Source organism: Gossypium hirsutum, chromosome A07 (assembly GCF_007990345.1).
Source record: "Gossypium hirsutum isolate 1008001.06 chromosome A07, Gossypium_hirsutum_v2.1, whole genome shotgun sequence".
Classification (NCBI taxonomy): domain Eukaryota; kingdom Viridiplantae; phylum Streptophyta; class Magnoliopsida; order Malvales; family Malvaceae; genus Gossypium; species Gossypium hirsutum.
This window is the reverse complement of record NC_053430.1, coordinates 14568917-14582471: the sequence shown is the minus strand read 5'-3', so window position 1 is coordinate 14582471 and position 13555 is coordinate 14568917. Positions and strand designations below refer to the sequence as shown.

The window sequence follows — 13555 nt, the reverse complement described above, 5'->3', positions numbered from 1 at the left end:
TGTGAATTAAATATGTTATTTGGGCTTGTATGGAAGCCATGCATATTCGGCCAAGCTATAGTCTTGGTGAATTTTTGCATATTTGTGATTTTGTGAAAAATGGACAAAAATTGTCAAAGTGTAAAAATGTAAGGGCTAAAATGAAAAGTGCCCTAAATATGTGTTCATGGATTATTTTGAGTGAAATGAATGGTTGAATGGTTGAATTTGAATTGTATTAGATCAATAAAAAAAATCGGACTTAGATCGAGGGAAGTCCAAAATAGTTGAATAGTCGACTTATTCCATCCGAAATCCGTACGAGGTAAGTCAAATTACAATTACGTGTTAAACTGATTAAATTCTACATATACAAACTTTAATTTGTATTGGATGACCTTGAGAGCCTGATGAATACCTTTTGAGTAAATTCTGTTAATATGATGGTGTTTGAAAAGCTTTGTATACTTCTAAAGGAACATTGACAACTATTTGAGATATCATGTAAGACCGTGTCTGGGACACAGGCCTCGATTGAGATTTACGTATAAGACCATGTCTGGAACATCGGCATCGTATCTGATTTCGTATAAGACCCTGTCTGGGACAGAGGCATCGATATTGAATTACATATAAGACCACGTCCGGGACGTCGGAGTTGTACTTGTTTATGAGTATCTGTATCGTTTCTGAACCGTCTGATGAAAAAGTACGAAATATGAGAATGAGTTTATGAAATGTATAACCTATACAGGTACGTATGAATCGTACTAAAATTATGAATATGAAAGACTCTATCTCTGTGAAATATGTATGGAATTTGGAAATGAAGCATGACATAAATGCAAACAAAGAAGCACGGTTAAGCTTATGAATTATTCTATGAAATGGCTATGAATCTTTATGGTTGAATTGTACTTATATGCTTTAGTAGTTAAACCAATTGTATTTGGCTTACTAAGCTCTTTGTAGCTTACTCTATGTGATTTCTGTCTATTTTACAATTATCGTAGCTACTGAAGGCTCGGGGATAGTCGAGGATCGTCACCACACTATCGAACTCTTTTTTGTACTTTTGAAAGTGTAAATATTTTAAAGTATGGCATGTATAGGCTAGAAGGTTTATGTATTAAGTTTTGAATTGTAAATATAGGTTATGTAATAAAAGTTGGCTATCAAATGGTATGTTTGTGTTAAGTTTTGGTGTGGTTTGAATGAGTTGTTGAATGATGATGAAATAGTTGTAATGAAGCATGTTTTGAGCATGAAATTGGCTGAATATTTTTGTAGGAATGTTGTTTAATTTGGCTTGTAGGAATGACCCATAAGGGGTGGAAAATTTGCTTAAACCAAGCCTACATTGTGCCACATGGCCATAGCACACGGGCGTGTTTGTTGGTCGTGGGCTTAAGTCAGTAGCTAGCTAAATACCACACGGTCATGTCTGTTGGCCGTGTGAAAAAGTCAGTATAGGACCTCTTTTTAGCACGGTTGGATCATATGGGCATGTTTTGTGCCCGTGTGTGTCACACGGCTTAGTCACACGGGCGTGTGACTTTAACAGTTTTGAAAGATTTGATTAAGTTCTGAAAATTTTGAATGTGTTCGTTTTAGTCCAGACCTTTCTTAAAAGTACATTTTAGGTCTCGTAAACCATCTTAAGAGATGAATGCTTATGAAATGAGGTTATATGATATCTGTGATTCTGAATTGGTGTGAAATGTTTTGTTTGTCTGGTAATGCCCCTTACCTATCCCGGCGACGGATACGGGATAGGAGTGTTACAAATATTGTTATACTTTTTTTTGTTCGGTGATTTTGGCCCTTTGTTGGTTTTTTTTTTATTTTGTGATTTTATTTTTTAAAATATACTATTTTCATATTTTATTTTTATATTATTTTAGTACATAATGTTTCAAATGTATTATTTAAGTATATTTATATTAATTGAATAAATAACCCTTATTTTGGCCATTTGTTGGTATTTTTTTATTTTCGGATTTTATTTTTTAAAATATATTATTTTCGTATTTTTTATATTATTTTAGTACATAATGTTTCAAATGTATTATTTAAGTGTTTTTTTAATTAATTTATTAAATAACCCTGATTTTGGTCCTTTGTTTGTATTTTTTTATTTTCGGATTTTAATTTTTAAAATATACTATTTTAGTATTTTATTTTTATATTATTTTAGTACATAATGTTTCAAATGTATTATTTAAGTGTTTTTTATATTAATTTAAAAAATAACCTTGATTTTGGCACTTTGTTGGTATTTTTTTATTTTCAGATTTTATTTTTTAAAATATACTATTTTCTTATTTTATTTTTATATTATTTTCGTACATAATGTTTCAAATGTATTATTTTAGTATTTTTTATATTAATTTAGTAAATAACCCTGATCTTGGCCCTTTGTTTGTATTTTTTAAATTTTCAGATTTTATTTTTTAAAATATACTATTTTCGTATTTTATTTTTATATTATTTTAGTAAAAAAAACCCGCCAGCACCACTTTCCCCAAAAAAGTTATTTTTTTCGTATTTTATTTCTTTTCGTATTTTATTTTTTCATTAAAAATTTTTTTTAATATTTTATTTTTTTATACTATTTTTGTAAAAGGTTTAAAACCCCATCACATAAAAAATAAAAAAAATTAAAATAATTAGAATATAACATGCCAAATAAATTTTGTAAAAAAAATATCTAATCAACCTAAAACACGCTTAACAAATAAATTACATAAAATAATAATAAAACATTATTTGCACATAACATACATAGACTTTTTTACTTCAATAAAAATTAAAAATAAATTAAGAATGAATAAAAATATAAAATAAATACAAACATACCTCAATATCTCTTTTAACCAAATAACACCTTGTAAAAAATAAATTTAAAAATTAAATCTGATTTAAATCAAAATCAATAAAAATAATAATAATAATAATAATAACACCTACAATAAATAAATTATTTACTTAAATTAACATTAATTTCTCAATAATTTTTTTCCTTCCCTCCCTCTTCTTCTCCTTCTCTTTTTCTTTTTTCTTCCCTCACCAGTGCCGCCTCTTTCTCCTTCTTCTTCTTCTCTTCTTTTCTTCTTCTCCTTCTTTCTTCGCAAAATTAACTTTGGGGACCATAACAAAGAAAAACAAAACCCCTGCATGAGGAGTGTAATCGCCCGGTGCGCCTCTACCACTAACACTATCGGTGCCGCCTGTGGCAGGCCCACCACCAATGCCGCCTGATGCAGGGCCTCCACCTGTGCCGCCTGTCACCTTCTTCTGTTTTTTGTTATAGTTTTTTAGCTTTTATGTATTTTTACTGTTTTTTTTTTACTGTTGGTGGCAGAAAAACCAAGGTGGTCATGCCACTGCTAGAGGCGACACCACCCTGGATGTACCATTTTGGTATAATTTTTTTGGGTAGCATTTAGGTGTTTTTTTATATTATATTAGTAAAAAACCCCTAATTAATTGTTATTATTATTAGTTAACTACGAATTTTTATCACTTCAATCTTAAAAATAAAACTAAGTACTAAAAATTTAACTATGGTATTTTTAAGTACAAATCAATATACCAAATTAAAAAATATATATCAAACTCAAGTACTAAATAATGTGTTACAAGTTAGTCATTCTTTTTTAATTTATTAAAATATGGTCCTCGTACTTTATGAATACAAAGAAGTAAGTCTTTTTTTTTTTTTTTGTCATCACCAAAAGGTTAGTCTAATTGTTAATAAACACATGTACTAGAACAGTTGTTTTTTGCTATTTTGTTATATATAAATTGTTGAATTGTTAATTTTTATTAATTTTTATTGTAAAATGTTAAATTGTTGATCTTCAGGTGAGCGATTTAATGATAAGTTTATCATTTTTATCTAAATAGATTAACTTCTTAATTTTTATAAAGCACAAGGACCAAAATTAATAAATTGAAATGCAGGAACTAACTTCTCAATTTCCTTAAAATGAAAGGATGAACTTCATAATTAAACCTTATGATTAGTAGTACTAAATTACTTTAGGGTACTGTTTGGGTGGATGAGCGGAAAACTGTATATGAATAAATTGATTATTGGATTTTTTTAAGTTTTTAATAATTTTATTTATTGAATTATAAATATTAGGATAAATACTTTCTTAAATTTTTAAATAATGTTCTTTAATATTCTAAATAATATATTTTATTATTGAGTCCATTGTTGCTGGTTGTGCTGGGGATACTAACCTTGTGGAAACTCCGTTGGAACTGATTGGTTAGGCTGCGTCATGTTTGTCGTACTGGTAACTATGTTACGGATCATATGACTAAATTAATGGGTTTGAATAAAAATAAGGTCCGTTTTTTAAATGAATTGGGTCTTAGGCAAATTTTTTTATTCGGACCTGATCCAAATTTGCAAAAAAACTGCTGCTGTATTTTACTGCTGTTTTCACTATTTTGCTGTTGTTTCTACTATTTTATTGTTGTGTTTTGTTGCCATTTCATTATTATAAGAGATTGAGAATATATATTATTAGATGTTTTGAATGTATTCGAGATTCAATTATGACATGATTTGTGATTACAATTTTGATTCGATAGTTTTCCCGATATTAGGGGGAGAGAAATAATAACTTATAATGAGTTAGAGGGTGAGTAATTTGAACCAGAAGTTTAACAATGATAACTCATTACAAGTTAACTATCAGATGTATTTACAAAATTAATGAGAATACCAAGTTAATATTTTAATTTGAATCAAAGTCCCAATACGACAATCAGTTAGAATAAATAATAGATTGATCGGTTCCCAAGATGAAAATTCTTCTAAATGGTCATATAGTAGAGGCGGGTGCTCCAGAAGAGACCTAAGACATAACTAATAAGTAAAACTCCAAAAAAGATTTAGGTACCTGAAATTGAATTTTAAAATAATGAAAATAAGAGATCTCGATAAGTTATGTCGATTCGAAAAAAATGTGGAGCAGAATAATAAAAGTGGTCGACAATGATTTTGCATGCAATATTATTATTGAAATAATGAAATAAAAGAAAGATCTTGAATAAATCTATTGAGAAATATAGATATGAAATAAATTGATCAAAATAGAAAGACGCAACTCAAATACAATTAAATTTGTGGAGTTTTTGGACCAGTAGTCCAAATATCTAAAGGTATAAAGTCAGTGAGGGTGCAATTGAAGTAATTTTGCAAAAGCGGAATAAAATATGAAGTTTTTCGCTAAGTCTTGACATTGCTTATGAAAAGATATAATATTCTTTTATGATGGATGCAATAACCTTTAGATATATTATTAAATGGACAATTCATAAAAGATTTAACTTGCGTCCAATGGTTATTGTTATAACCTTTTTATAAATCACTATATAGTAAAGTTTATATTAAAATCCTTGAAAGATTTAGGATGCTAGAAGCATATTAAAATTCTCGAGAAATTTTTCATTTATATGAATTGAAATAATTTGAACATATGTGATAAATTTGACTTAGTAAATAGTAGTTGAAGGAGGATTATAAAATGATCCAAAATACCTATTTGTGTTTTTATAAAAGAATCATGATTTTAAGTATTGTTGAATCTCCTGAAGAGATCAAAATATATTTTCTCAAATTTCTTTCACTCGTGACTTTTAAAACAATGGTAATATAAATGCTTATCAAATACATTCAAATAGTCATGTGAAAAACTAGTATTCAAGATTAAATACGTAGAATATGAGAAAATATGTGATGTTTATACGCGTTGGACTTTTTTTTTTCCTTAATTAAGGTTTTGTCCCATTGAATTTTTCTGGTAAGGTTTTTAATGAGGCAGCATATTGTGCATATTATAGACTGTGTACTCTTTTCCCTTCATTAGGTTTTTATCCCACAGGGTTTTTCCTAATAAAGTTTTAACGAGTCACATTATCTATCAATGGACAGCCAAGGGGGAGTGTTATGAATATCTTATTAAGTGTATGTCCATTATGATTAAGATAAAGTTTTAATATACTTTAAATTCTAATAGTAATTAGAATTAAATCTCTATTTCAATTATACTTCTTATGCTTATAAATAGAGACTCTGATGAAGTATTGTAATTACCCATTTTGATCAATGAAGTGCATTCTCTGTTGCTTTCAACAAAAAAAATACATTCTATATTGCTTTCATATTTTCTTTATTTTTTATTCTCTCCGTCTCTCTTTATTTTATAACAATATTGTTATTATTTTGTGGGTAATCTACAAAAATAGTCACTTTTGTTTGCCTCAAGTTATATTTTAGTCACTTATGTTTAAAATGTTACGTTTTAGTCACTTATGTTATTATTTTGTTACGAAGTAATCACTCTACTGTTAAGTTCCGTTATCTCTCTAACGGTAATCCTAGGTGGCAGTCCAACTAGATTTTAGGTGCCAACTTGGATTTCTAAATGGGATGAAAATAAATTTTTAATTAAAAATATTTAATTAATTAAAATTTTCAAACCTAAACCTTAATGTTCATCTCCTCTTTTTAATTTTTCTTTTGTCTCTTATTTTTTTCAATGGTTTTTTTTCATCTGACTGGAAAAACTATTATTAAGATCAAAATAGTTGAAATCAACAATAAGAAAGAATAATCTGGAATACCACAAAGAGATTGTGAACATACAAGTTGATTCAGATAAAAAAAATTGATTGAGAAACCAATTATTCAAGAACTGTGAAAGAACTAGAAAATATAATAATTAGGAACAAGAACAGTGAAAGTAACAGCCCTTTTCTGAAAATTTTAAAATTAGCTTGAATGAAACATGTTCATGAAAACATGTTTCTGGTTGCATTTTATGGGATGTCTACTGACGCAAAATAAAATACATGTTTACAAACATTTCAAAAAGTAGAAGAAAATATCAAGAATTTTAATTTAGGGTTTTCATTAAACAATAAAAAATCTAATCTTTTGTTTTTCAGTATTGAATAAAAGAGATAGAGGAATGCAAAGAAGACATACCTGAACCCTCCATTGAATCCATCTTTATGAAGCAGTCAATTTAATTTCAACTATTTTGATCTTAATAATAGTTTTTCCAATCAAATGAGTAAAAAAAAGCATTGAAAAAAAAGAAGAGATGAAAGAAAAATTAAAAAGAGGAGATAAAAAAAATTTTTAGTAAAGGTTTAGGTTTAAAAATTTTAATTAATTAAATTTTTAATTAAAAATCTATTTTCATCCCATTTAGAAATCCAAGTTGGCGCTTAAAATCTAGTTGAACTGCCACGTAGGATTATCGTTAGAGAGATAACGGAACCTAACGGTAGAGTGATCACTTCGTAACAAAATAGTAACATAAGTGACTAAAACGTAACATTTCAAACATAAGTGACTAAAATGTAACTTGAGGCAAACAAAAGTGACTCTTTTTGTAGATTACCCCTATTTTTTTGTTGTTTGGATATTATATAATTACTGTTTTATTATTAATTTTACTATTATTTTAGAGATATTTGATTGTTAAGTTATACCTATTTTAATATTATTTTAGTGTTATTATATTGTTTTAGTGTATTTAATGTATTATAATTTTTAAATTTATTTTTATATAAAAATATTATAAAAAAATTAATACTGACAGATCAAGTTGGATTCGAGTTTTAATATTTTTATTTGTGTCGAGCTTAGATAAAATTTTAGATCTATTTTTTCAAGCTAGACCCAAACCTAAAGTTCTATTGAAATCTGATTCGAACCAGACCCCAACCATGATTATCTCTGCGCACTACTCGAACCATGATTACCTAAAACTACCGCGACCTTCACGTTATTGGCACCACGCTCTAGCCAACTGAGCGAGAAGACCATACTTTAACTTCTAAAATATATCCTATATATTTTAATTATAAAATTTCAGAAATGTTCCTCTTTAGTCCAAGGTTAAGCACCAAATTGCTCCAATCCATACTTTATCTTCATTTGATAAATTACACCCAAGATCATTCACTATTAATATATTCATGTTTTAGTCATTTAACTTCAAAAAGTTATAAAATGATCATTGAATTATTTAAAAAATTTTATTCAAGTTATTGAACTATTCAAAAGTTTTAATTTAAGTTACTGGACTGTTAAGTTTTTCTTTAAAGTTCAACTAGTGAGCAAGCGGCAATTTGACAATTGGTACGACAAATTTGATAGTGAGTTTGGCAAGTAGAACATACCTTAAATCTAAGCTAATTTGACAATTAGTGTCAAAGATTATAAAAAAAATTGTTTGGATTTTAATTCGTAAATTCGTGACATTTAAAGTCATTTTATGAAAAAAATTGAATTACAAAAGAGAAGAAAAATTTTCAATTAGTGCAAACTATGTGAACAAAAAAAGCCATATAATAACAATTTTAACAACTCAGTGACTTAAATGAAAATTTTTAAAATAATCTAGTGACATTTTGTAATTTTTTATAGTGACATTTTGTAATTTTTTAAAGTTGAGTGACTAAACCATGAATTTACTAATAGTTTAATGATATTAAGTGTAGTTTACCCTTTTCAATGATGGCCATACCGAACAACATATTTGTTGCAATATACTAATTACGCAACTGAGAACTTGAAATTTGCTAACTTTATTCAAGTAAATTGAGAAACTCAATTTAAAAAAAAAAAATAGTAACTGCAAAACAAGAACTCACATTCTTTTCAACACATAATAATCTCTCCATAACATATAAATGAAAAAATGGTTCTAAAAATCAAAAGTAAATTGAAAAACCCAAATATGATTTTCTCTCCAACATGAACATAAATTAGACTCGAAATGAAAGTCCCTTTGAACTTAGAAGAACATCACCCACCCACCGAACAATGCCAAAACCAGCTGATTCCATGTCCCAAAGTTCATGATCCTATGGGATGATGAAGTTGAAGGTTCGGCCTTGGATGAAGAACCTTTTCCCTTGGTTTCTGCTGATGGAGCATCTGCAGCTGGGCTAATATCGGGAGCAGGGGCAGGAGCTGGTGGCATTGGAGGAATGTCAGTTCCGAAGATAGCCTCTGGAAGAAGGACTTTATCGACTTGGTATATGGCAACAGGGTCAGTTGAGTGAACAGCGCTGGAAACTTTCGTTTTGCTCCATCCAGAATCGAGGTGAACAGTGCCGGAATTGTCTGTGAAGTTCAAACTGTATTGGCTACCGGCGAGGGTACTAACAGGGCCTTTGGTACTAAGCTTGTTGAAGTCCGCGAGAGAGTAGAATTTGGGCATGGCATGGAAAAGGATGAGTGATTTAAGCTGGTCATTAGTGAGATTTGATAATGAAGGCTTCTTAAGAGCTTTGAAGGCACTATCTTTTGGCACGAAAATCGTAATGCCTTGGTCAGTGTTGTTGGCTTGGTTTTGGAAAGTATCCAGGACTTTAGTGGATTCAAGGTAGTTGAGGAATGTGTGAAATGGACCAGCCACAGAGAGCAAATAAGTTAGGTTTACATATTCCGGTGCAGGTGCTGGTGCCGGTGTCGGTGTCGGACTGGGACTCATTGCCATAGGAGCTGGAGGACTAGAGGCACCATATGCCAAGGAGGAGCACAAGAGAAATGCAAAACAACTAATCATAGAAACCCTGGAAAACTCCATTTTTTACCACCACCAACTCCAAATTCCTACAAGAATCAAATATTTCACAATCATATTGCAACTAATGGTGAAATCTACATTATGAACAACATAATAAACAATTCCCTAAGATCAGCCACATCACAATCTAGATCAGAATCTCAGGGTTCTATCTTATGCATAATGCATTATAAACAGGGTTAAATCACTTTTTTGGATCTGATCTTGGTAACTTTGCCCACATTGGGGCTTGAATTTTGTTTTTAGTACAAGTTAGGCCTTGAATTTGGCACTTGTTTGAACTTTTTTTAAGTTAGGCCCTAACCTTGGTAATTATTCTCGCTCCAAGTTACTCTTTGAAAACTCTAAAGTTCAAGCCCAACGTGAGACTAATTGCAAGTTCAAGCTCCGATACAGGAACAATTGTCAATTTTAGGGATTAAATAAAATTTCAAACCCCAATGTCGAAGCAATTGTTAAGTTAAGGAGTTAACTTGGACAAGAAAAAATTTAGACCCCTTGCTAACTTCAGAACCAAACAGTGATTTAACCCTTGTAAATAAAACCAAATCTCCAATGAATGGAATGGAATGAAATGAAAAGTCAGATCTTGATTAGCTCATCCAACAAATCCAATAATGAAAACACTAGTCAACCATAATGAAACAACAAGCTTAAAACAGGATCTAAGACAATGCAAATATGGATTACATAGAATTAAACATATATATATATATATGCGTGTGTGTGTGTATGTTTAATCAGTTTGTTGTTCTTGAGCTCCTCCACTAAATTACAGCTTACCAAATCGCTCAAGTAATAAAAAAAAAAACAACGATCAAAATTACTCTTTTGAATCTACAAATGGCTTGAACACAACTATAGTTTTGCTGGGTACTTTAAAGCCAAGTTCTTCAAGAACCAAAAACAAGGAACATCAACAAAAAAAAGTCAAGCAAAGATCTGGGTATAACTTAAAAACTCAGATAACTTGAAAGAAAAAGGATCTTTAGAACTTAGAAAGACTTAAAGAATGGAACTTTAACAAAAGAAAAACTTAAAACTACAATGAGAGCTGACAAAATGCAGGGAACTAACCTTACTAAAGAGGAATCCAGGGAGAAAATTTAGTGCTTGGGTACCCAATGTAGCAGATTGAAATAACCCGGGAGAAAGAGAACGACTATAAAGATGGGATTTTTTTTTTTCTTTGGCTTATATAAAAGAATAAAAACAAAGTGAGTTTGAGGATGGTACCAGCTGGTGGTGTTTTAAAGTGGGATTTAAAGGGTAAATAAAAAATTAAAAAAAAATGGGGAAAAAGAATACACTACACATGGGGGGTGTTGTTTTTGTGTAGTGGGGATTGAATAGTGGGTGGGAAATCAATGAATACTTCCTTAAAGGAAAAATAATGCAATCTGGATTTGGCAACTCTTTCAAGGAAAAATGACAATGTAAGTGTAAGGTAGGCTTTCATAATCAACTTTCAACTATGTTATATGACTATTACTGCGAGATACCCTAATCATTGAATTTTTTTACCATAAAAGTTTTTATTTACCTTAAATCAGATTACATTTTATTTTTAACTTAAAAATAGTAAATTAATCTCTATATATAAACTAATCATTCAAGTTAAAATAATGTAATACCCCACATCCAGTCTAGAAATTATGATCGAATTATGAATGTTACATTGATAAATTAATAACTTTAGCCATTTATTCTCGAAGCACATCTTATTTTGAAAAATGAAAATTTGGAAAACTAATGGTCAGAAAACATTAATTTTAGCTAATCTTTTATGTGTTTTTAAAAAATCTCATACTCGAAAACATTTATTTTACAGTAAAATCACTTAGGGCCAGTTCTGCATTGCTTTTTAAAAGCCCTTTTGGCTCTAAAAGCACTTCTGGAAAAAAAGCTGTGCAAAACAAGCTGCTTTTAGCTGAAATTTTTAGCTTTTCAGAAGTATTTTTGAAAAGCACTTCTAAAAATGTGAAGCTAAAATTTTTAGCTTTTCCTCTCCTAAAAGCACTTTTAGTGCTTAATTACTTTTTCACCCCTCCAATAACATAGTACTTCCCCTTTTTTTTCTTGGTACTTAATTACAAATATGTTAAAATCATTAATTAAAAATAAAAAAATATTTTTTAAAATACTAATTACAAATATTTAATAGTTATATTTAAATATTTAAAATATATTTTATATATTCTAATTAAATTTTATAAATAATTAATATTTATTGCTTAAAAATATTTTAAATTTATATTTTATATATTAAAATATTAACAAGAAGTTATAATAAATTTTTATATTCTTACTAAAATATAATAATATTAACTAATTTAAATATTATTTAAATGTATATTTATTACTTGATAATAACATGTCTAAAATGAACATTTTATTTCTCAAAAGTACTTTTTGACAGTAATGCTAAACACTCAAATTTTAAATCAAAATTTTCAAAAGCACTTCTAAAAAACACTTTTTCACAGCACTTTTTCAAAAGCACTTTTCAAAAGCATTGCCAAACTAGCCCTTAATCACTTATTTAGTATACAAGCAGAAAATTTTCAGAGTTTTAGCTTTGAAAACCTATTTTTATTTTAATAATTCGTTTGATTATGCAGTTTTACGTTTAAAAGATCAAAATTTGATAAAATGAACAAAAACCATAAAGCAAAGTCCAAAAACAGATTTATAGTTAGAAAAGAATTAAACATAAATTGTTTTATGGTATTATCCAGAAAATCAATCCAAGCTCCAGTGCGCCGCCCGATCCTAAATTTGTTGTTCACCTAAGAAGTCAAAAATAAAAGGGTGAGCTAACAAAATTAGTGTGCAATTCAGCCCTTAAAAGTAGAACAGATATCACAATTCACATAGAAGTTAGAAACTGAAAAAAATACATAGCATGACATATGATGCAATGCAGCATAATTACCATATCAGATGCGAATGACATGGCATATTATGCGATGCAACATTTAATACTGAATAGATACAAATCCTACCCCCATCCGTCACACACCATCTCCGTCCATCCCTATACATCAATTAGGGTAATAAATACTCATCTAACCCCACACAACTATAAGTGAGCGTATGTCACTTTTTAGAATAGTATAGATAAGTTGCTAGAAATAGTGTGGTAATCCGCCAGAATAAGATAAATATGGTCAAACCACTAGAACAAATATGTGGTTAAAACCACCAAATAAGACAAATAATTAAATTGCCACACTTCCTCCATCACGTCATTATCCCACCCCAATGCACATACGTTACACATGCATGTGTTACACATCAGTACATGCTAACATACTTGTAGAAGTCACATGCAAAAGCATAATATTAGATTCCATGTATCAAAATCATATTTACCGCCTAACAAACCCTATGAAATAGCTAACCTTGATACCCACTGTAATACCCCAAAAATTTTTACAGTAAAATATTATCCGTGATATAGTAAAATAAGGAAATAAAGTGACAAAAAGGAAATTTTTGAGTTATGTCAATATTGGGAAGTATATTATGATATATTAATTCAAGAAAGGACTAAATTGCAAAGATGAGAAAAGTCTTGTTGCACAAGAGTAAATACTCAAAATTTAAGGAGTTGAAGTGTAAATATAAAAAATTTGAAGGACTAATGGTGCAAATATTTTAAGGGTGGAATGATCTAGAAACCAAGAAAAATTGATGAATTAGGACCAAATTAAATAGGTAAAAAATTATGAGGGACTAAATCACAATTTTACCAAATTAAGTGATGACTAAATGATGGAATTCTAAAAGATCATGAAGGGAAAAATGGCCAATTAGTAAGAGAGAGAATTCTAGAATGTAATGATTATGTTGATGATATTTTAAATTAATTAATTAGATAAATATTATTTTATTAATATTTTTATGAGATGTTTATTATTATTATATTATTATTTATTTAGTAT

At 29.1% G+C, this 13555-nt stretch overlaps 1 protein-coding gene across 2 annotated transcripts; it reads right to left on the bottom strand.

The window, feature by feature from the left end:
* Positions 1-8582: 8582 nt before the first annotated feature.
* Positions 8583-11062, bottom strand: LOC107934007 (fasciclin-like arabinogalactan protein 7). 2 transcript variants are annotated; one of them, XM_016866336.2, is made up of 2 exons: positions 10686-11062; positions 8583-9634 (listed from the first exon to the last, which is right to left on the bottom strand). In XM_016866336.2, the coding sequence occupies exon 2, from the start codon at positions 9606-9608 to the stop codon at positions 8811-8813; it is 798 nt and encodes a 265-aa protein (XP_016721825.1). In that variant the 5' UTR covers positions 9609-9634; positions 10686-11062; the 3' UTR covers positions 8583-8810.
* Between the last annotated feature and the right edge of the window lie 2493 nt (positions 11063-13555).

What these genes read in the sequence shown, in the direction of transcription:
- LOC107934007 (XM_016866336.2), bottom strand. Translation starts at nt 9,608, where the DNA reads ATGGAGTTTTCCAGGGTTTCTATGATTAGTTGTTTTGCATTTCTCTTG.